Raw genomic sequence first — 20,911 nt, 5'->3', positions numbered from 1 at the left:
ACTGGACTTGGAATTATTTTTCTTGGGAGGAATACATGGTCTGTAGGAGGAATTCATCTACAATATGTGCTGTCACAAATTCAGCACTGTAGCTCGCAGTACTTTGCTGTTATGTCCAAGTAAACCCACTGAACCACGTCTTCCTTCCACCCTTCCAGAGGACAGGTCATTCAGGCCGGATGGAAGTGCTTTCCTCCCATCTTCACCCTGCCAGTTGCTCAGTGGTTGGGCTTAGACAGTAAGTGAGTTGTTCTGTTTCTGTGGGTTATGGAGAGAGACTTCAGAAGCTTTTGAACCCATGGAGTCGTGGGTAAGAGGGTGAAAATGTGTGGAGTTCTCCCACAGCAGTGGTTTTGGTTCGGTGTTAGTAAGGACACAGTGGAGGAAAGTAAAACCTTGCTCTGGAGCCAGATTAATACACATTTGTCTACATCATGCTGAGCAGCTAATTTTTAGGTCACTGCAAATTACTCCTGAACACCCTTGGACTAATCAGTGGCCCTACCATCAGATGATTGAGAGTTCAGTCACTGCTGATGCCACTACCATATAAGGCCAGGTTCAAGAGAGTCCCAGAGAGCACGATTGCTCTCTCTTGAAATCTTTGGGGATGGCCCTCCCATTCCCTTTCGCTCTTCATGGGTCAAGCCAGTGTGGGCCTCTGTTAGCTTTCCTAACATTCTTCTACAAGTCGCGTTGTGGTAGCAGCAGTTTGAAAAGTAATGGTGGTTGGATTTCCCCTCTCAGCTTGCTAACGTGCTTTAGCCACGACTGGAGACATAAGTGGACAACCGTTTGAGAACAATGCTATTTGACCAGGCTATGAAAGGACACTGCACAGTGACAGTGCTGCTCGGATCCTACCAGTCACTGACAAGAATGTGCAAAGCTCATTTTGGATGCAAATCTGAGACCACTGACTGGACAATGGAATGACTTGTTGCGAGGGAGCTGACTGGGGTCAGTAAAATCCATTGAATTCAACATAACACAGTGGGCAGCCTTCCTTTTCTATCTCCCACAGGGAAGACCACAGTAGAAAAGCTTGTTTTCAAACAAGATTATTGGCGTGTCTTGCATTCTCTTGTTCTGAGACAACAAGAGAACTGGAGGGTCAGGCCCACAGTCTGACCAATAAAACCTGGCTTTGATTAGAGAGAAAGTGGCTAAATTCTGCCCTGCCCTGAACTTGTGATGCTCTTGGCATCTGGATCTATCCCCACCCTCAGAGGAGTGTTAGCTGGTTTCTTAGTGGAGTGTTATTTGAGTTATTCTTCCTTCGCCTGAAGTCATTCCAACAGTGAAAGAGAAAAACACTTCCCTCGGCTAGTGGATGACCTGATGCAGCTTGCGCAGTCGATGTTTAGTGTGTCATATGGGTGGTGCTGACCTTATGCAAAGTGTTCAAGGTGCATTTTCAGTAGAGTAACAGTAGAGGGCAGCATATTTCACAAAGTCATTGAGGGTTAAATGGAATGAGCTGTCCAGAGCACAGAAATAATCTGCACAAAACATTGATAGAACCCTGCTTGGTGTAGGATCGCATTCTCTGAGCGATCACAAGTACTTGCCAGTTAGAGTTCTCCTCCAAGCATGGTGATATGATCTGGGACCATGCTAGCATTTAGATAGGCGACTGAGATAGGATGATGTTAGGAGTTTTGCCCAAGGATTGTGAACCCTGTTGGTATAAATCCCAGTCTGGTGTGCTGAGGGCAGTGGTGTTAGCCACTATGCTAAACCAGCTACAAGAAGGTGTGTTGTTCCTTTAAGTACTGCGGTACCATGTTGAAATATTGAAACCAGTTCTTTATGCTGCTCTCTACTTTAAACCAAGCTTTTGGACTCAAGGAAGAGCAATGCTATTAAATTAATGGCACGTATTTATTGGTATTATAGCTGTACTGAACATATACAGTGACGATACATCAGTGAACTACCTTTTTAAGCATATATGCCCTCAAATCCACCCTGTTAGCAAAAAGGCAAAGAATAGCCAATCACAGAAAAACAGTGGTGACGTCCATCAGATCACAACGGAGTAAATTAAAGTGGCTCTAAAGGGTGAATCTGCTGGGTGGGATTCATTAAAAGGCTTTTAAACTCCCAAGGAAAGCTCTGAGAGCTTCTTAATGTTTCCTGTTCATCGTTTGCCTTGCCAGGAGAGACGCCAGCCTTGTTTTGTTTTTGTTTTTTATGCTGGAGCCACCTTAATTCAGGAATACCAAAAGAGCACTGTTACACATTTCTTTATTCCCGTTCTGACGTCAGATACTGAGAGAACATATCAGAGGAAGGAGAGAGTACATGAAAACATTTTGTAGGTATGGATTTGTTGTGGCTTGGACTGCTGTACCAAGCTGATGGTTGATTACATGGAGAATTCTGTCCATGGACTGTGGATTAGTTTGGGAATTTGAGGGGCATGAAAACATTTAATGCCACTTATGGTACTGATACACTGTGCTTTAATCACCTCAGGTCATTTTAAGACATGTGTGTAAAGTAATAATGCTCCACTGTTGATGAAATCAGCATATCATCATTGTCAGGACAAAATCGCCAATGTCTTTTGAAGATGTCAGTATACACACAAAAAATGTCAAACTGAATAGACCAATAGAAATGCTCAAAAATTACATGGAAAAAAAGATCTGGTTATATTAACTTCCATTCATTTTACGGGAAGTATGAAATTTTCTCCTGACATCAACAACACCCACTCTACACCTCTCATATCAGATGTAAGATTATTTAAGCATATATTCACTGAACAAATAAAACTCGAAAATGGTTGTGCTTTGTACCTTTCTGATGTACACATAAAGAACTGAAAGAACATATGGAACAAAAGCAGTACACCGTCAAGAGCTGGAGTCAGTTCCACTTATAAAAGCATGCACTTATTTATGCATTTACAACAACCATAAGGAGCCTCATTTCCAATGAGACTTAATTTAAAGTCACTTCATGAGTTCATGTAGGATTCCAATATAAAATTATCTATAAGGATTCCCACAACAAACAAAGTCAATATTGTAGATTTCAGCAATAGAACATGAGAAAAAAGTACACCTGGTCTTTTCAAACAAGAATTGAAATTAATAGCTAATATATCTGTATTTTCACAAAATTATCTGTATGTTGATTGTGCAATAATTTCTGTCAAAGTTCTGTAAAGCATGTACAAAGACCCCATTTTGTATCATACAAAACCCAATTAGTCAACTATGAACCCATACATTTGATGCCATGTGGGTGATTTTAAATCACAGATAACAATTTTAAAAAAGGATTTAAAAAAGCTGAAGAGAGTTTCTCATTTTAATTCTCAGTATTGCTAGCTAATGTTAGCTAGTTAGCTAAATAATGTCAAGGATTTTGCATTGTGATGCTAGAAATAAGAATTATTAAGAATTTACATAGGAATAAGCCAAAAAAGCTATGCATGAATACTAAAATTAGCTATAGCTAGCTAGCTAAGACATTGTGAAGATATTCGGTTGTGTCCAATTTCATCAGATTGTTTCAGGGCTTTAGGAAAATTGGGAAAAATCTAATGTATACAATTTTCCGTTTAGCTATTCCAGATGTAGTTGATCAGCCAATACGTTTGCTGTGACTGTTTTGCTTCTGCACTTTAGCACTGGTTGTTTACAAATATTGATGGAATGTGAATAAGATGCACATAAGGCCTGGATAAAGACTTATGACATGCTAAGCATAAACAAGATTACACTGGAACTGAAACCAGCTCAATCAAGAGAGTGGAGAGAGATGTTTTTAAGGTGTAGAACAGTTTAGAAGGGTGGGTCTTAAAGGATTAAAGGCAGGGGGCTTTACTACATGTGCTAAAACGAGTGTGGCTCCAGACGCACGCTCGGTAAAAGTCTGTATTCACGCTGAGAACCAGCTCAAGGTAGAGCAGGATGTCAGGGGAGAAGGAGGGTCAAGGGTCGATCTCCTCAGGGATGATGGTGAGGATCACATCCTCATTCCCCCGCCGGACCACTACCCGGAGACTATTGTCCTTCATTATGGCTGCACTCACGTCACTGGCTGAGGTGATTCGCTGACCATTGATGCTGATGATGACATCACTCTCCTGCAGCCCACCACTACAAAGCAAAGAAGCATGGTTAGCCAACGTACACTCACTAGCCACTTTATTGGAAAAAGCTAGCTTGTAGTTCCTTTTTGGAATTCTTTTAGAGTTCTTTTAGCTAATCTGATTGTGTACTGCACTGTTTGTGTTCTCCATTTGTATCTGAACACAAAGCCTTTCTTTATGGATATTTTTGGCTGAGCACTCCAGTCCAGTTTAGCTATCATCTTCTGTAACCACTTAATCTGGATTAGGGTTGGTTTGGGTATGAAGTGAACTGGGTCTGAAGGAAATAGGCACATAACCCAGACCTCAACATCACTAAATGTGTTTGGCATTAACTTGGATGAGAAGCAGAAAAAAACATTTCTAATACTGAACATAGAAGGTGTGGAAAAACCCTTACTTTAAACGCAACTAAGCAAAGACTAAAAACAAACAGACTATGTATATAGTGGTTAAACCATTGTGAAATTTTATTTTAATTATGTTTCTTCTTTTTCTTGATGCCAAGGATGAATACATTGTACAGAGCCTCTTCTTACTGGTGGCATAAAAATCAATTTTTAAAAATCAGTTTAAAACCGATGTTAGAGGACTCACGGTGCAAGCATGTTAATGCTGCACAGTGTGCAATAAATCAATGTAGAACCAGAGCTTTCTGAGTGTTATCATTCTGAGTGTTATTTTAAAGGTGTATAAAAGTTTCACAAGTCTTTTCTTTATGGTTGGATGCTTTGTGATTTTTCTTAGATAGGACAAGAGTTTATTCAGTTTGTAATTTAGACCAGAAAGAGATTATTCTGGTTTGATCAGACTAACCATTAATACAGTTGATATGTTAATTATATTCATGTGTTCTGTTGTTGAAAATGAGAGATTTTGACACATGGATTTTGACTTTGTTCCCACCTGTGATCTACAAATAAAAGCACAACATCAGTGAATCATTACTGTTAACAGGGAAAAGGAGATGACATGGCAGAAATGGCAGTCATTCGGTCCACTGTGGAATTTTTGACTGGAAATGTAATGGAGGCTGGCGTCAGATTGTGTAATACATGGAATATATGGAAGCAGAATTCCGCAGACTTCTCTAAATTTCTCCACAATTTAATGGCAGAGATTTAAATAAAGTTTCTCATTATGGAGCATTTTACACCACACCACTCTGAAACACTTTGTTTACATCTAAGTGATCTAATTATGCAGAGATTTCCACAAATCGGTTGAATTAGTGGAATATGGTTTTCATGGTCAATGGACTTGTCCCCTTCCACTGCATTCTAGGCCACAGCAGATGTCCCACATTTTTAAGATCTCTCTTTTATAGACCAAACTGAAGACATTCTCTGGACACAAACTACATGTAACCATTAGCAGATGGTGTCTTTTGTAATATGCTATAACATATCCAACTTGCTTTGTCATTTGTTCTCTTTGAAATCCCATGCTCCTATGTGGTCACAGCTTCACTCAGTGGAAAGTGGTCTAGTCCATGGGACAGAAGCCCCTTCCCACCATTTTTAGTGTGTACTCAAAACGTAAGTTAGAAGTTCAAAGAGGCGAGAAGCTTACATACAGTGTCTAGGCAGGGTCTGATGTTTCTGCTGAGACTGTTTCCCTGGGAAAACCCGGCCGTTGTTATGTGTGCAGGAAGTTCACTGCACTGATAGGCCATTCTTGGAAAGTTTGAAACTGTGCACGTGTGTGGAACCTGTTCCATTTTGGTCCATTTTGGAAACAGGGAGGATACACTAGATATGCTTATATTAAACAGAGGTTGAGGTAAGGCACAAGATGTTAACTCTGATAAGCTTGCTGACCAAACCTAAAAAAGTACTCTGTAAACTACTGTTTAACTCCTTCTCAAATACTCACACTTCTGCTGGAGTTTTGGGAATGACCTCAATGACATAAGTCCCTGATGTGACATCTGGGAAGTCAGATTGCCTTTCCTTCAACTCCTTAGCAAGACTGTGATAAGAAGCAAAGGATCCATCTTAGTTTCCAGGATAGGAAAGAAGGACATTGACAGATTTGATAAAGGTTACTTACGTTGAAGTGAGGGTCATCATTCTCACACCTATATACTTCTTTTTCGAAGATAGTTTTCCTGTAGGACAAAGACAAACCTTACTTGACCTAACATTTTAGACCTTCAGTTCAGGTCCTAAAGACTTAGTCAACAGGTAAGTTTGCTTGGTTCCCCAGGAGAAAACAAAATACAGATTAGGTAATTTTCCTAGAAATTCTGGAATACCCTAAGGGTATTCAAATACCTCAGACTACCATGTGGTGCAGTTCATAGGTTTACAATAATAGATATTTGTTAGCCATCTTCTAGCCCATACATCTTACCATCTATCCAATCATTCATTTATTCATTCATTGAATTATGTACCCTGAATTGAAACCTGTAGTGCCTAAAAACCCTCAGTCTCAAAACCAACCCTCCTCTCTCACCTTTGGCCTGCCGGTCATGTGACTCAGTGAGGAATTGGCGGATCTTATCGGAGGGAATTGCGAAGGAGATTCCGGCAGTCACCTTCAGAGTATTAATCCCTATCACCTCTCCATCCTTCACAAATATGAAGAATAAACAACAAGTGTTACATGAAGTATAACATGCTAAAGATTGCTAACCATGCTAGGCAACCTACAGATATATTCCAATGCTAGGCCTAGTTATTAGCTTGCAAAGTAGAAGCAGAAAACTGAATCCTTACCAGGTTCACCAGTGGCCCTCCTGAATTCCCATACTATGGAAAAAAAACAATTTTGGTTCTAGTTACTTAATTTATAAGAGATTGTTTACTTCAGAATGCTAGCATTTTAGCTTTTCTCCAACAAAAGAGGGCTTCAGATTATTTCAGATGCATTCCTGCTGCAAACCAAATAACCACAGCTCCGACTTTATCTTACATTGATGATGGCGTCTGTCTGGATGTAGTCCATGTCTGAGTTCCTCAGGCCCAGCTCCTTGCCCCCTCTCTGGGTTGTGCTGACAATACCTGTGGTCACTGTATTCTGGAGGGAGAAGGGGCTACCGATGGCCACCACAAATTCCCCTGGCCTCAGATCAGCTGAACGGCCAAGCAACAACACAGGAAGCTTCATCTGCAATGGATAAAACAGAGATCCTATTCATCCACATGGACTCAGACTTAAAGACAGTATATGAGAGCAGGGTAGTGCTTCCTCTAGTAGTGAAAAGTGAAAAGGCAGGGAGAGCCAATAAATGCCAGATTCAAGTTCAATTTTAAACTCCGCTTTCATATATGAAATGAAATTTTTTTTGCTAAGAGATACGAGCTGTACAGGGCTAGTATGGTAATGTTAGCTGAGGTAATTAGGCCTTAGTATTTATTTACCAAGAAATTGGCTGCCTTTATCTGTGTAAATTTACAGTCACATGTGATCTACTGTGGTTTTCTGTGGTTTTGATATGGCTTTAATGCAACCTAGTACTGTCAGGATGTGGCACATTGTGGGGCACTAAGGAACTGAACAGATCTCTGAATCTTTTAGCCCGGGTGCGTCGAGGCTCGGTGCCGGTGCTGGTTAAAATGGCCAGTGTTCGATGGGCTTTACGTTACTTTCAAAGTTTTCTTCACCTGTAAAACCTGTGAAACTTCACACTAGCTACTTTAATCTACCGTTCTCTCCTCTCTTCTCTACCTTTATCCATTTCAAATTAAAAGCCATCTGCAGAGATATCTGATTGGGATAGCCTGACACTACATAACATTCTGAAGCAGTGGCGGCAGCAATTTTGCATGTAACCCTGAGAGTATCGTTAGGAATGGGACTGGAAACGTCTGAACCTCAGTGTAGAAATCTGCATGGGACTGATATTTTAATCCTGTTCCTGCCTGCTCCTGCTAGAGTTTGTACCGCACCTGCCCTCTCCAACCAAAAATCAGAAACATCTGTCCCGCTCCTGCCCGTAGCTTAAAAATTAATGCCTGTTTCCATCTGCGCATTCCCAAATATATTACAAAAAAAAAAAAAAAAAAAAATATATATATATATATATATATATATATATATCCATCCATTATCTGTAACCGCTTATCCAATTTAGGGTCGCGGGGGGTCCAGAGCCCACCTGGAATCATCGGGCGCAAGGCGGGAATACACCCTGGAGGGGACGCCAGTCCTTCACAGGGCAACACAGATACACACACACACACACATTCGAGTCACCAATCCACCTGCAACGTGTGTTTTTGGACTGTGGGAGGAAACCGGAGCACCCGGAGGAAACCCATGCGGACATGGGGAGAACACACCAACTCCTCACAGACAGTCACATATATATATATATAACCGCTTATCCAGTTCAGGGGTCGCGGTGGGCCCAGAGCCTACCTGGAATCATTGGGCGCAAGGCGGGAATACACCCTGGAGGGGGTGCCAGTCCTTCACAGGGCTATATATATATATATATATATATATATATATATATATATATATATATATATATATATATATAGCCCTGTGAAGGACTGGCACCCCCTCCAGGGTGTATTCCCGCCTTGCGCCCAATGATTCCAGGTAGGAATATATATATATATATATAGCCCTGTGAAGGACTGGCACCCCCTCCAGGGTGTATTCCCGCCTTGCGCCCAATGATTCCAGGTAGGCTCTGGACCCACCGCGACCCTGAACTGGATAAGCGGTTACAGATAATGAATGAATGAATGGATTTATATATTTATATATCATGCACTATCACACACACACACACACACAGGCAGCACAAATGCACATGTGGTCATACACACACACTCGAAAGGCTCTGCCATTTCTGCCATTGCACAATGTTGGAGGATTAATTCCGGATCAGAAAAACCACACCAACACATCCCAAAAATAATTAATGGAGTTCCATATTATTTATATTATATTAATGTATATATATATTATATACATTAATATAACTCGAACCAACAGTGGGATTGTACACTTAGGCTCATGTGCAGCTGCTCCAGAGTGTCCAAGTTCTAAGTTCAATGTGAAAAAGTAGCTCAGTTCACTCATTAGAAGGACTGTCTGGGATGTAAACAGTTCAATTTCAAAACCCAAAATGTGTGTGAGAATGTGGTTGGTGGATTCAGCCACAGGAATAGCCTGCTATGTGATGGTTAGCCCAAGTGAGCACTTTACCAGATGGAGAACATGAGAGAGAATGATGGCACTCTCTTCAAAGTTCAAATGAACATTGGGATGATTTAGAAAAAAGGTGAGGATGAACAAGGTCCAGCAGCCAATCAGAACGCTGGCAGTCTATCAGAAGGCCGGCAGCCAATCAGAACGCCAGCCCAGTGTCACATAACCCTGGATGCCTTAAGTCTCATGTCAGCCTTGGATTCTGCGCCTGAGAAGGAATGTGACACGAGATGTCAAACCTCTTAAACATGTTGCCTGTCTGGGAAAAAGCTTTTCTTAACCATACACCAGGAGATGACTTTCTTTTTAGAGATAACGATGAAGACATCTGTCCCCCTCTCTCTGTCTGTCTCTGTTTTCTCTAGTGTTCCTCATGTTGGAATGTGAGCTTTCTGGAAGAACCTCTGTCTGTGTCCACTGTGGATGTGGCCTTCACTCTGGACCACAGAGGACTCCTAAAAAGCAGATTAGTTCTTGGACACTTCAGAAGCCTTAAAAGTCCATATTTTATTTACTCCATTTCCCAGAGATCAGTTTTCTAGAGGATTTATGTCATTGTCATGAGACACATACGTTTATGACAGACTGGAATAAGTAAGTAAATGACCTTTTAGGTCTTATGAAAAAGGGGCAGATGTTGCAGTTTTTCAATAAAATGGCTAGCAAAAACACAATCAAAATGCTTGGAGGAGAACACTACTCTAAAATATAGATATAAGGTTTTCTCTTACCAATTAATGAATACAGGCTATTTATACCTTAAACAATGTAGTGAATCATTCTGTAACATGACCTCATCAAAGCTAGCTGATTCCATAGTTTAACGTTATCTTTGGACAGCAGGCTGAGCGTGGGTGATAAAGCTGAACTTGGACCTTATTTCCAACTCGGTTTTGATGGATAGGGCAGGAGGGGCCATGCTGAGCATTCCAGCTTTTGGCCTTTGTTTCGGAAATCTCCCATCGCTCCCCCGGTTGAAGATAAGACAGTGGGCCCTCCCTCTGCTCCCCCCTCTGCATCTTCAGCACTCAGCAACCCGCAATAAAGTTCTTAACCCTGCACCAAATCAGGCCGTTTCCAAAATTAGCGCCACAAAATTACACGTCTTATTCTCCACTGTACAATGTAAAGCTATAAATACGTAATGACCATCATCTTGTCGGGGTCCTGGAGCTGAGGCTGCACCTGCTCTGTTAACATAGTAATGACAAGTGTTGGTGTGTAGTTATTATGACTTGTGACTATTCATTTCCCCTTTCGCTGTGATTTGCGGGGGCCCTTGTCGGTCTCTAATTTAAGGGCACACTGATCCTGAGACGGCCAGTGGACCAATGAGGTAGGATTGTCTCACAGAGTGGACACAAGGTTTAAAAAACATCAGCATCTGCTGTGCCAGATCTGTAGTTTAGACTCATCCATGCTTAAAGTCTTGTGTTCTTCCTGTTCTCTGAGTTGGAACAGAACACAGCAAATTCTCCCGTGTTCACTCAACACTATTAGTGTAAGCTTATCACTGAGAGTGTTAAATTATTACATTAACAGTGTTAATTTAATAATAATAGTGTTGATTTAACACTGGTTAATTTGCTGTGTAGGTTATATAGTTTTGGAAAGCACTTAATGGCATAATGGCAAAGTGCTTATCATATTGACATTTTGATGACTTTTTTGATGATATTGCCTTTGACCATAAGGCAACACACACTGACCCAACAAATCCATCCATTCTAGCAGGGGCAGCTGTTGTTCAAAGAAACTCTCATGCAAAACAACCCAGTGTTAATGGTGCGGAACATTCTAGACGCCTTCAAACATTGCCAACAGGCCACAAGCCAAACAGTGCCTGGGTGTGTGTGACGCTGGGTCGATTTGCCTTGCAGTTATAGCCCCAAATGTTCTGGTCATAGAAGAAGCATGTCCCTGGCTAGGTACCTGTTGGCTCATTCTCCACAACATGTCACGACAAGCACTAACATGTTTGTGCACCTCTTTCCGCCCCTGTTCATCAAGACAGCCAGACTAGGTGCAGAATTTAGAGTCAAAACAGCCCCAATTGCTGGCAATGTATGAACATTAACCACGGGGGCCTTGGTTATTCATAACTTCTCTTCCCATTACCTCATTCAGAGTGCTGGGTTTAGCTCCAGGGCCACTCTCATACAGCACTAGTCATGTACTTTACAAATTAATCTCATTAATCTCCTTCCAAGGGGGCTTTCAAGTTCGTACAGGGTATCATTAAGTCTGTTAACTGAGCTACTAAACTCTCAATCATGAAAGATGCCCCTAGATAGTTTTTTATCAGTACAACAACAAGCTGTTGAACAACAACATTGCCACATAGGAATGTCCTGTCATGAACTATACTGTTAGTCCTTTACAGCACCTAAAGCGATCCCTGATTCAAAGCCCATGTTTTGATCTGTAGATATTTTCCACACCTCCAAAGTTCAGTCTTAGAAGTAGGTGTAGGTGAACAGCTCCAGGCCACTAGAGGGAGACACAGAGTCTCACCCACACTCTTGTGCTCGGTCCTGGTGTTTCAGAGTTGTGGAAGCAGACTGGCTGGTAATGTTGGTAGAGGCTCTTTGAGTGTTTAATCTAAGGTCTCTTTACTTTAAAAAAAGCATTTGGACCTTACTGCTTACTAGGCCTCTAGATAAAAACACTAACAGTTTTTATCTCTGCGCTTGGGTTTCTCCCTTGCCCTCTGAGTTGTGGCTTGCTCATTGAGGCACTGTGATGCATGTTGTTGCTTTTTTTTTTTTGCTACTCAGGTTCCAAGTAATTCCAAATATTCAGTGATGTTGAGGTCTGTGCACTAGGGAGGTCTGTGCAACTAGTCTGTTGTTCCAGGTACTTTCTTTGATCTTTTGATCTCTATATCTTTTGTGTCTATTTCCTTTCCTCAGTAGGAGCTTCCTTATCTGAAACAAAATGAAAGCTTATAAAAATAGTTTGGCACAAAAAATAAATGTACATGGTTTTTAAAAGAGACTGAATTTTGCTTTGTTACATTAGTGCAATTGCTATGAGGCCCAAATAGCATCTGTAAATAAATGCCCACAGACTTCTCTAAACTTGATGAAAACCACATCCAGGTCTTGAGGCAGAATAGAGGAGTCAATGTGTTGTAGGATGCAATGCGATTTACTATGAATTTTAAAACTACTTTGCCATGCAGGTGAAAAGAGACATTTCGGATTAAATCAAGTTTTTTTTAGCGCAGTACAGTATCATTCCACATAATATTTTGAAACACAACCCTGCAGTAGGCCTCTTGTATTATTTATTATAAGAAAGCAGGGTATGTGACTGAAAATGTAGTTCCAGTTTTAAATTTAATGTGTTTATATATATATATATATATATATATATATAAAACAATGTAGTCTGTGTCTTCACTGTCAAATTAACGTTTTATGAAGCTTACTGACATTTTAAGTACATCTAAACCTTTGGCATGTATCTACAAAAGCTATTTTCATGACTATTCACCTGCAGTGTTTGGAAGAAACATCTCTTGGCCGATCAACTGACCTCATTTTTTTGTCATTTCTGTTTTGTTATTTGAATAAACATGTCTAATCTCCTCAGAAATGTCTCCTGGAAATGAGTAACTTTGTATTTGGGTTGTTTTGACTGGAAACTAAATAAATGAAGGGTGGTCTGTGATATTTTGCACTATATTGTGTGAGAATGAACTGTTTCAGCTAAATAATGAGTCAAGAAATTGAGCAACTTTGGACGAACTTCAACACATAGCCTTAAAGATGACTCAGATGTAGCACCATTTCCATAAGGACTAAATGACTAACAACTTCTGGCATAAACTTTAGCTGCAGTCTGAGACCAAACTAAATTGGTGCCATGATCCACTTGGTCTCTTGGACCTGGAAGGAATGATTGTGACTCAGTGAGAGACTATCCATCATGCTCAGTGTCTGGTGTTGTGAGAGAGCATAAGCATCCAAAGGAGTATTAAATAATTTTGCTCTTCTCTCAATTTATCAAAATGTCAGGTTGTTTTAACCACTTTATCATAATATTGTAATAGTTAATCACAAAGAAAAGCACAACTCATTGTAGAAGGTAAGAAATGAGTGCAGTTGTAATTTACTCATGTCAGATGTTTCAGGAGGCATTCAGATAAGAGAAACACCTATATTCTCCCTTAAGCTGCAGTATACTTGTTTATGCTGTGACTTTGGAAAGAGTTGGTGTTTGTGATCATACAATAGCAATCATACAATACTAATCATACAATACCAATACCTGACTTCACTAAACCTCTTGTACCTGAATGCAGTCAACAGCTCACAGCAAATTCCCAGCAATGTTTTTGATTGGTTAGATAATGACAGCATTTAGACCTAGATCTGAGGTGGAACATGTTTTTAAGTGTGGCTTTAAACATTTTACTGCTGGTGTTTATGCAGTGGAAATCTGAGTCCTGAGGCTATGAGAAGTTGTGCTACACTCATAGCTTTGTGTACAAGTAACATCCTGAAAAGCAGAACCTTGTAAATATTTTTGCACATCTTGAGCTAAACGGTAAACATCTAAAAAAAGGTCTGACCTACGGTGACAGGCTTGTTGTTGTTTTTACAGGTGGTGGAGATGCTGTCTAAAAGTCCTCCCAGTGGCAAGATGGGGCAAGCATGCATCTTCCTCAACTGGGAATTATCCCTGTCAATCATCTCCCTCTTTACCTGAAGGTAACATGACTAAGGCTGGAAGACTTTTCCCACTTGTGTAACTGCCTTCAGGAAAGTGGGCCAGTGGAGCAAGAGGCAGAGAAAGTAGAGCCAAGTGACTTATGAAAGTTCATGTTTGCTTTGGCTCCTAGTTACTGAGAAGCCCCAGCTCTTGAGGACAGAATGAGAGAGGAGGAAGGCACATTTATCTGTCTTCCATGAACCGCGGATTGCTCACACTTTCCTCTAAGACGTGTACAATCCCATTCCGGCATGCCTCTCCAAACATGGGGCAGATGAGTAAAAGTACTAGCAATGCTTGTACAGACACTAGTGTGTTGAGGACACTTTGTTGTGTAAGAAGTGGAACAGGCGGGAAACTGATCCCCAAACTGTCTCAAAACTGCAATGTTCTGCCAAAAAAAGGATGCTATGACTCGCCTGGTAAATCAAAAGCTGATCTTGAGCTGAGTTGTCTAAAGGCTCAGTTCTTGTCAAATGTGTTCTCTGATGGGTGTTTTGTAAGAACAAGTCTTACATTAGTGAGTTTGAATATTGATTCTGGGTGGAAGGTGATTGGATAGGGAGCAGAATATTATTTCCTTCTTATACAATGCATGGCAGATGGTAATCCAGGTGAACAGTGATTATCCCTGGTTACAGCTAGGTCTTTAGTTCCGGCGTAGATATCACAGTTACAAAACCACTTAAATCTGCCATATTCTGTTAAAATGATGGATACTGACTTGCCAAATCAAATATTCTGAGTAAACAACAATACATATGATTATATGTATTGGCTATTTTATATATCTTTATATACCTTACTTTATATACCTTGCACAATTTTTTTTCAGACAGTCTTTTGATCTGAAGAAATCATCAAACAACTTTCTTCAAAAATAAAGTACAGACAAAAGACTTCATCAATCAGAACTGTCTGAACTATGGTTCAGTTGTGGCATTTGTTTGTAGTTATCAACATTAACAGTGTGACCTGGTTCCAGAAGTTCATAATACAGCACATCCTTAAAATCCTGTCATAATCCCAGGAACTACAAATGTTTTAACTTGGGATTGTGGTAATAATTCCACTCCATCACCAGTCATGATTTTCCATAGGAAAGACTCATTCTTCTGAATGAGTGATGTGGCACTCATTTTCCCTCCTTTTCAATCTTTCCCATTGTGTGTGAATGATTGTAAACTGTTGAGCTACTGCAAAATATTCAGCAACTCACTGTTCCATTTGACACGGTTGAATCTTTATCAACTGATGCTTGCAATTCATTATTTTTCAACTTCATAAGGCTATTGCTATGTTCAGGTTCACTGACATTTAAATCACCGTCTTTAAATCATCTAAAACAAAACTCACACTTGCTTTTTTAGATACAATGTTATCCCCAAGAACAGAACAAGGTCATGCACATGCTTTTGTATTGTTGTTCCTTGATGGAACTCAAATTGAATGCAGTGACCAGTAAATTCATTTTCAAACTAGTTTTAGGTTATTTTTTGTTGCATTAAAGTGACAAATGCCATTTTATTCAGTGGTTTTAAACAACATATGTCCATAAGATGACAAGAATGAATTTTGAATGACAATAATACATCTCACACACAAAGCTTTAAAAGTTATTTGTGCAGCTAATAGATATTGTTCCATTTACTGCTTTTGATCTTGGGCTGAAGGAGTTCAGACAGGGGTTTACATACACGGTGTATTGCAGCTAGAATCCTGGTATTCAAGGTGATGAACGGTGAGCCATGATTGTTCAAGCTTGATTTTAACGTCTTTAGCTATTTTCTTAAAAAAAATACCCTTTCAAGAATGATCTTGTTAGAGACCTGCCACAACTGCCAAGTTCTTAAAAAAGGGCACTATGACTGGGCTCCCATGTTCCTCGGAAAACCCTTAAATAAATGCTGAGCTTGTGACAAAGTCAAAGAGTCACAGTTACCCAACACAGTTCAGCCAAATCTTCCGTCCCCAGGAATCTTCATGCCTATCAGTTACTGAACAAGAAAGACAGTATCTGCCAAGTTTCAGAATAATCTAAGACATGCTATTCTTGCGATGTGAAGGGAGGCAGCACCCACAGCTTCTGTTAGTTTGATAGATGCTAAAATGTCAAAGAATCCTCCCTGTGGCCTGTGGAGTGCCTGATCATAATTCGATTTGAAGCGTCTGGGGTAGAAAGCGAGCCAGCCCAAAACCCACAACCAGGAATCCTATCATTTCATCCATAAACACATTCCATTAATCATGACTGAGGAACGGAACGGATGCCTTTGTACATATTGCATTCGTCTTTGTCATGCTTTTAATGAGTTTGTGTTTTATGACTAATGCAGGGTTGAAACATTTATCCTGCTTTTCATTGTGGTGAGTAATGCGTCATGGAAATGGGGTATAAAACAGCTGTCACTGTGGACAAGACCTAACACTTAAGATAATTTTTTTAAAGCTATATTCAACACATTTGGGCAGTGATATTTGGCTGTAGTGACATTGACGTGGTGGTGTTGGTGTGTGTTGCACTGATACAAGTGGATCAGACACAGCAGTTGCTGCTGGAGTTTTTAAACATTGTGTCCACTCTATTACACACACCTAATAGAGTTGGTCCACCTTGTAGTTTTATCTACTGCATCTACTGTTGCTGTAACAGTTTGTGTTGTTCATCCTTTAGTCCTTCATCAGTAGATACAGGATGATGTTTGTGGGATGTATTTGGTTGGTGGACTATTTTCAGTCCAGCAGTGACCCTAAAAGGTTTACAAATTACATCCACTCGTACCAGCACAACACCCACCACCATGTCAGAGTCACTGCAGTGCTGAGAATGATGCACCACATCATAGGTTACCTGAGCATTGAAGAACAGGGTGAGAGGAGGCAAAGTTAGCAGAGCAACACATAAAGCACTACAGTCTGGGCCTGTAGAGATACCAAGGGCACCCATATTGTCAGTGAGGCTGATAAAATGGACAGTGAGTAGCAAGTTTTAGCAAGTAGCAGGACAAGTTTTAGCAGATTTGTGAGTGTTCTTGTATTAATATGCATTTTTCTGTTGTTTGTAGTCTGTCACATAAAACAATTAATCATAACTATCTTTTAAAAAAGCCCAGAGAAACTAGAAAACATCCCTTCTCTCCAGCTCCTGCTTACTCTGTGTATTTCCTGAAGCAGAATTCGGAAGGGTGCTCGTTCTTCACCACAGTTATTAATACATAACTACAGAATTACCCTGCCACAAGTTTGGACCAGCACCAGACCTTCAGGCTCATGTACAGATATGGTTTAAGAAATGTAACCACACCCTTATGAAACCACAACCACTTTCATCCTTTATGTATAATAGTTCTGGACAGCATGGCAAAGGCGAGGGAGGATGGTGTGTCAGCATTCTTTCCTAGGCCTGTTTTTGTTTTGTATGGACAAGTCCTACAAAAACACGCTATCTATCTATCACATAGATACAAATGCTATGCCACTCAACCCCCCAGTGCATGGCTTACAACACCAGGACATCAATTGCAAACTGTGACTCTAGGCCATAATTCAGGTGTAAAATATATTACAAGCAATATAAATATAGTACAAGTACTGTGCAGTGCGTGCAGGAAAACTCCAGAACATTTCCAGTGCTGTTCTCACATGTTTTCGGACTTTACCCAATGTCTTTACTAGGGAGCTACCAGGATAATGTCTGGGACAAATTTTTGCAGGTGGTCGTATTCACACATACAGCTCCTCCAATACAGAATGCAGTTGGTATGGCTTGGGCCTTGGCTCTGAGACCTGTCATTCTTGAGTTAAAGTGTTGGCATATTGCTTTGCCAGGGAGGCAGGGCACAGCCACTGGTATCTAGGGGATTTGGCCACAAACACTTGGGGAACTGAACCCCAGTCTGATGTCTTCAGAGCATTGCTTAATGATATTTGATGGTTAATCTTACACATAAGGCCTTCTGTCCACTTCCTGAAGGCCTAATCAAAGAGAGAGCTCATTACCCTGAGAGAGAATTAATTTATACTTGGATAGTTTTCAAGATTTGAAAATTTGAAAATGAAGTTATGACTTTAGTAATGACTGAAGTTATGAATACTATATATTTTTCCTAATTCCAGGGTTAATACTATAGACTGAATGAATCTGTGATATAAAATGAATTAAATATTACAGTTTTTAGGCTCTTAGAATTCCTTCCAGTCATATCTGAGCATAAAAGAGTTTTCAGCTATTTCTCTGATCTGAAGCTTCTTACTGTCCAGAAAATATTTAGCTCTGAATTAAATCGGGAACATCAAGTTTAACAAATCAGAGCCTGGATCTGGTGTGTTAGCACTAGAAATTAATTTTACGGACACTGTATCTGGATATTGTCTGACCACCTATGTAGATAAACATATTTATGATCATGAAGGGTCTCCATAAAGTGCACTTCAGCTGCAGTTACTGTATCAGAGCTCAATAAATGCTGGATGCACTGAGACTTTTCCACTTCACAGCTGCAGATAGTTGTGCTTGTCCCACACACATGCCAAAAGCAAGTCCTCTTTCTGACCCAAAAATGAGTCATGAGCCTCTGAAAGTGCTGACAAAAGCTGACCAAGTTAAACATCATTTTCAGACCCAAACATTTGCCTTGCAGTCCTTTCATAAGAACTACTGCAAAATTACAAAGGAGGTAATGTCTGCCATTTGTCCCCTAATGTAAGCCATCTTCCAACAACATAGAGCTGCTAATGGCTAACATGGACCACATCCATCTGCTCAGCCTGGACACTAGAAAGCAGGAGGAGTTTGTGGGTTAGAGGATGATTAAGTGCTCGAGTTTGGGAGTGAGTCAGTCCTGAAGAAGTCAGTCATGTTCCTGCAGAACGAGCACTCAGCAAGTATGAGTATCTTATGATAGTCATGTTGAAAAGGTTCAGCTCTCTTGATCCGGTGGCCTTTAATCATGTGGATTCTGTTAGTGTTATTGCCTTATTCTGAGATATGTATCATTTAGGGATGCACCGATTTAGAATTTTTTGGGCCAATACAATAACCGATAATTAGCACCTTGGAGTAGCGATACGGATAATTAATAACTGATGATTTTATCTTTTTGTAATTAAAGCAAATTCAAATTGGGTTAAACAAATTGAATGAAGATTGACCCCAGAACCCCAGGACACTAGACCATTGTTTTTAGAGGTGTCCAGAAAGATAAACAATGTACCGGTCCAGACGTGACTAATGCGAAATACCTCTCTTTTTTTTTGTCATTATTTATTTTACAAAACCTTATGTTGATCATCAATCCCCGCCTTTACTAGGACTCCACCCAATCTCACCCAATGCCACCAACTTGGGAGTGTTTTCCTCCAAGAAGTGTGAAGCCGACTGTGTCGTATCTTTGATCTGCTGCTAATGCGACAACACAGGAGTTTAACGCTTGAAGGAAAATATTAAAGGTCAGCAATGCCAGGTAGGACAATCCTACCCACACAATTGCATGTCCACTGGGGGTCAGACCAGTGATCTCCCAATGATGGGGTCTACACTCAGACTACTGGGAGCCCCCAGTGTCTAATTTATAAATCAGAATACAATGTAAGAGTTGTTATTAAATACAGTGACAGTTATGATCATCCCAGATTTCCCGAATGGAAGTATATCTTTCTGCCATTCTTTCCAACATGCAAAAAGCATGCTCGCCGGCTCATTATCCCATACGTTTCCAAGTATTCAGAAATGGATCCTGTTAAATTGTCAGGTTAAACTTGATCTTGAGCTATGAGCCAGAGTTTCTGGAGATGCAGTTATCCAGCCGAAGTGAACCCAGGTCCACAGCTCACAGTCAGAGATGCACTCATCCACGGTGAACACAAGCAGCCAGACAGCCTCCCAACAGAGCCGTCTCCTACCATCCACGACATGTTTAGCAGGGATAGGAACATCTGGGAGAGTAGGACTGAGCATGAATGAATGGTTTAAAAAAAAACCATACTTGCACACGTTTCAGTAAATTCTACAGAAACTAATCCTTTTAATAAACATGATATTTATATTTACAAATGTAATTCTCTTTTACTGCACTGTCCCGCAATCAAGCAGTTGGGAGAGGGAGGGGGTGGTTTCCTACCCTCCTCCAAAAGTTACATAGTGCCAATTCTGCAGTGCTAAGCCTGTAGTAGCAATGACAGAGGCTCTATCCTCTCTATTACAGCTCAGTGAAGCATCACATTAATTTTGAAGCTGTAATTTAAAGGTAAAAATACTGCCTAGTGTTGCTTCAAATAGATTTCAGTCATCACTCTCGCCTGATGGACTGTAGGTGTATGCCTGGAAGGTGCAATACTGAGGTCTGAGATACCCTCCAAAACACACACACACACACACACAGTTCTTTATTTCTTCATCAGCCTGGTGGTCAGACCCTGATCCTGTTTCTGGAAAATTACTGTAGCGATCCATGCCACAACTTCATGCTTCCTCTCCCACCACTCCAGCCAGGATGAAGGCCTGCTGAAACCCATCTTCAGCTCTGACGCTATGGAAACCCATTCTCCAGCATGCCCAGACTCTATCTGCTTTTCCATCTCACCATGGGTCACCATGTCCTTACATCAGAGTCTAGGATCTAAAATTCCACATTTCTTTCAGGAAAGAAATGATCAGATCAATAGTTGGTACAGGACCATGCCACAGAAATTAGCCTTTACTCTGCTGCTTGGAGAGATGCCAGAGAGGATGTCCCTTAGATCTATATGGATCCATGATATTGCATAAGGTTCTGTCGTAAATTCATCGCTACTCTCAGTGAACTATATAGAGACTGATGTAGGGAATAGTGAGTAGGGCCATTTAAAAAACACCCAGTGTTGACTGTGGTGAGTCAACGCAGACACACATCTGCTTTAAGGTAGCTGTCT

The 20,911-nt window shown here is 40.6% G+C and overlaps 1 protein-coding gene across 1 annotated transcript in view; it reads right to left on the bottom strand.

Moving 5' to 3' along the window:
• Positions 1 to 1,881: 1,881 nt before the first annotated feature.
• htra1b (HtrA serine peptidase 1b) overlaps positions 1,882 to 20,911 on the bottom strand; it is a 33,475-nt gene continuing 14,445 nt past the window's right edge. The window contains exons 4-9 of the mRNA XM_066664164.1: positions 7,031 to 7,225; positions 6,835 to 6,867; positions 6,572 to 6,686; positions 6,164 to 6,221; positions 5,987 to 6,082; positions 1,882 to 4,118 (exon numbers count right to left, since the gene is read on the bottom strand). Coding sequence (XP_066520261.1) covers positions 3,950 to 4,118; positions 5,987 to 6,082; positions 6,164 to 6,221; positions 6,572 to 6,686; positions 6,835 to 6,867; positions 7,031 to 7,225 — 666 coding nt within the window. The 3' untranslated portion in view covers positions 1,882 to 3,949. The remainder of the gene's footprint in view (positions 4,119 to 5,986; positions 6,083 to 6,163; positions 6,222 to 6,571; positions 6,687 to 6,834; positions 6,868 to 7,030; positions 7,226 to 20,911) is intronic.

The sequence above is a fragment of the Hoplias malabaricus genome, chromosome 3, assembly GCF_029633855.1.
Source record: "Hoplias malabaricus isolate fHopMal1 chromosome 3, fHopMal1.hap1, whole genome shotgun sequence".
Taxonomy (NCBI): Eukaryota; Metazoa; Chordata; class Actinopteri; order Characiformes; family Erythrinidae; genus Hoplias; species Hoplias malabaricus.
Note: the sequence above shows the minus strand (reverse complement) of the source record. Positions and strands in the feature narration are given on the sequence as shown.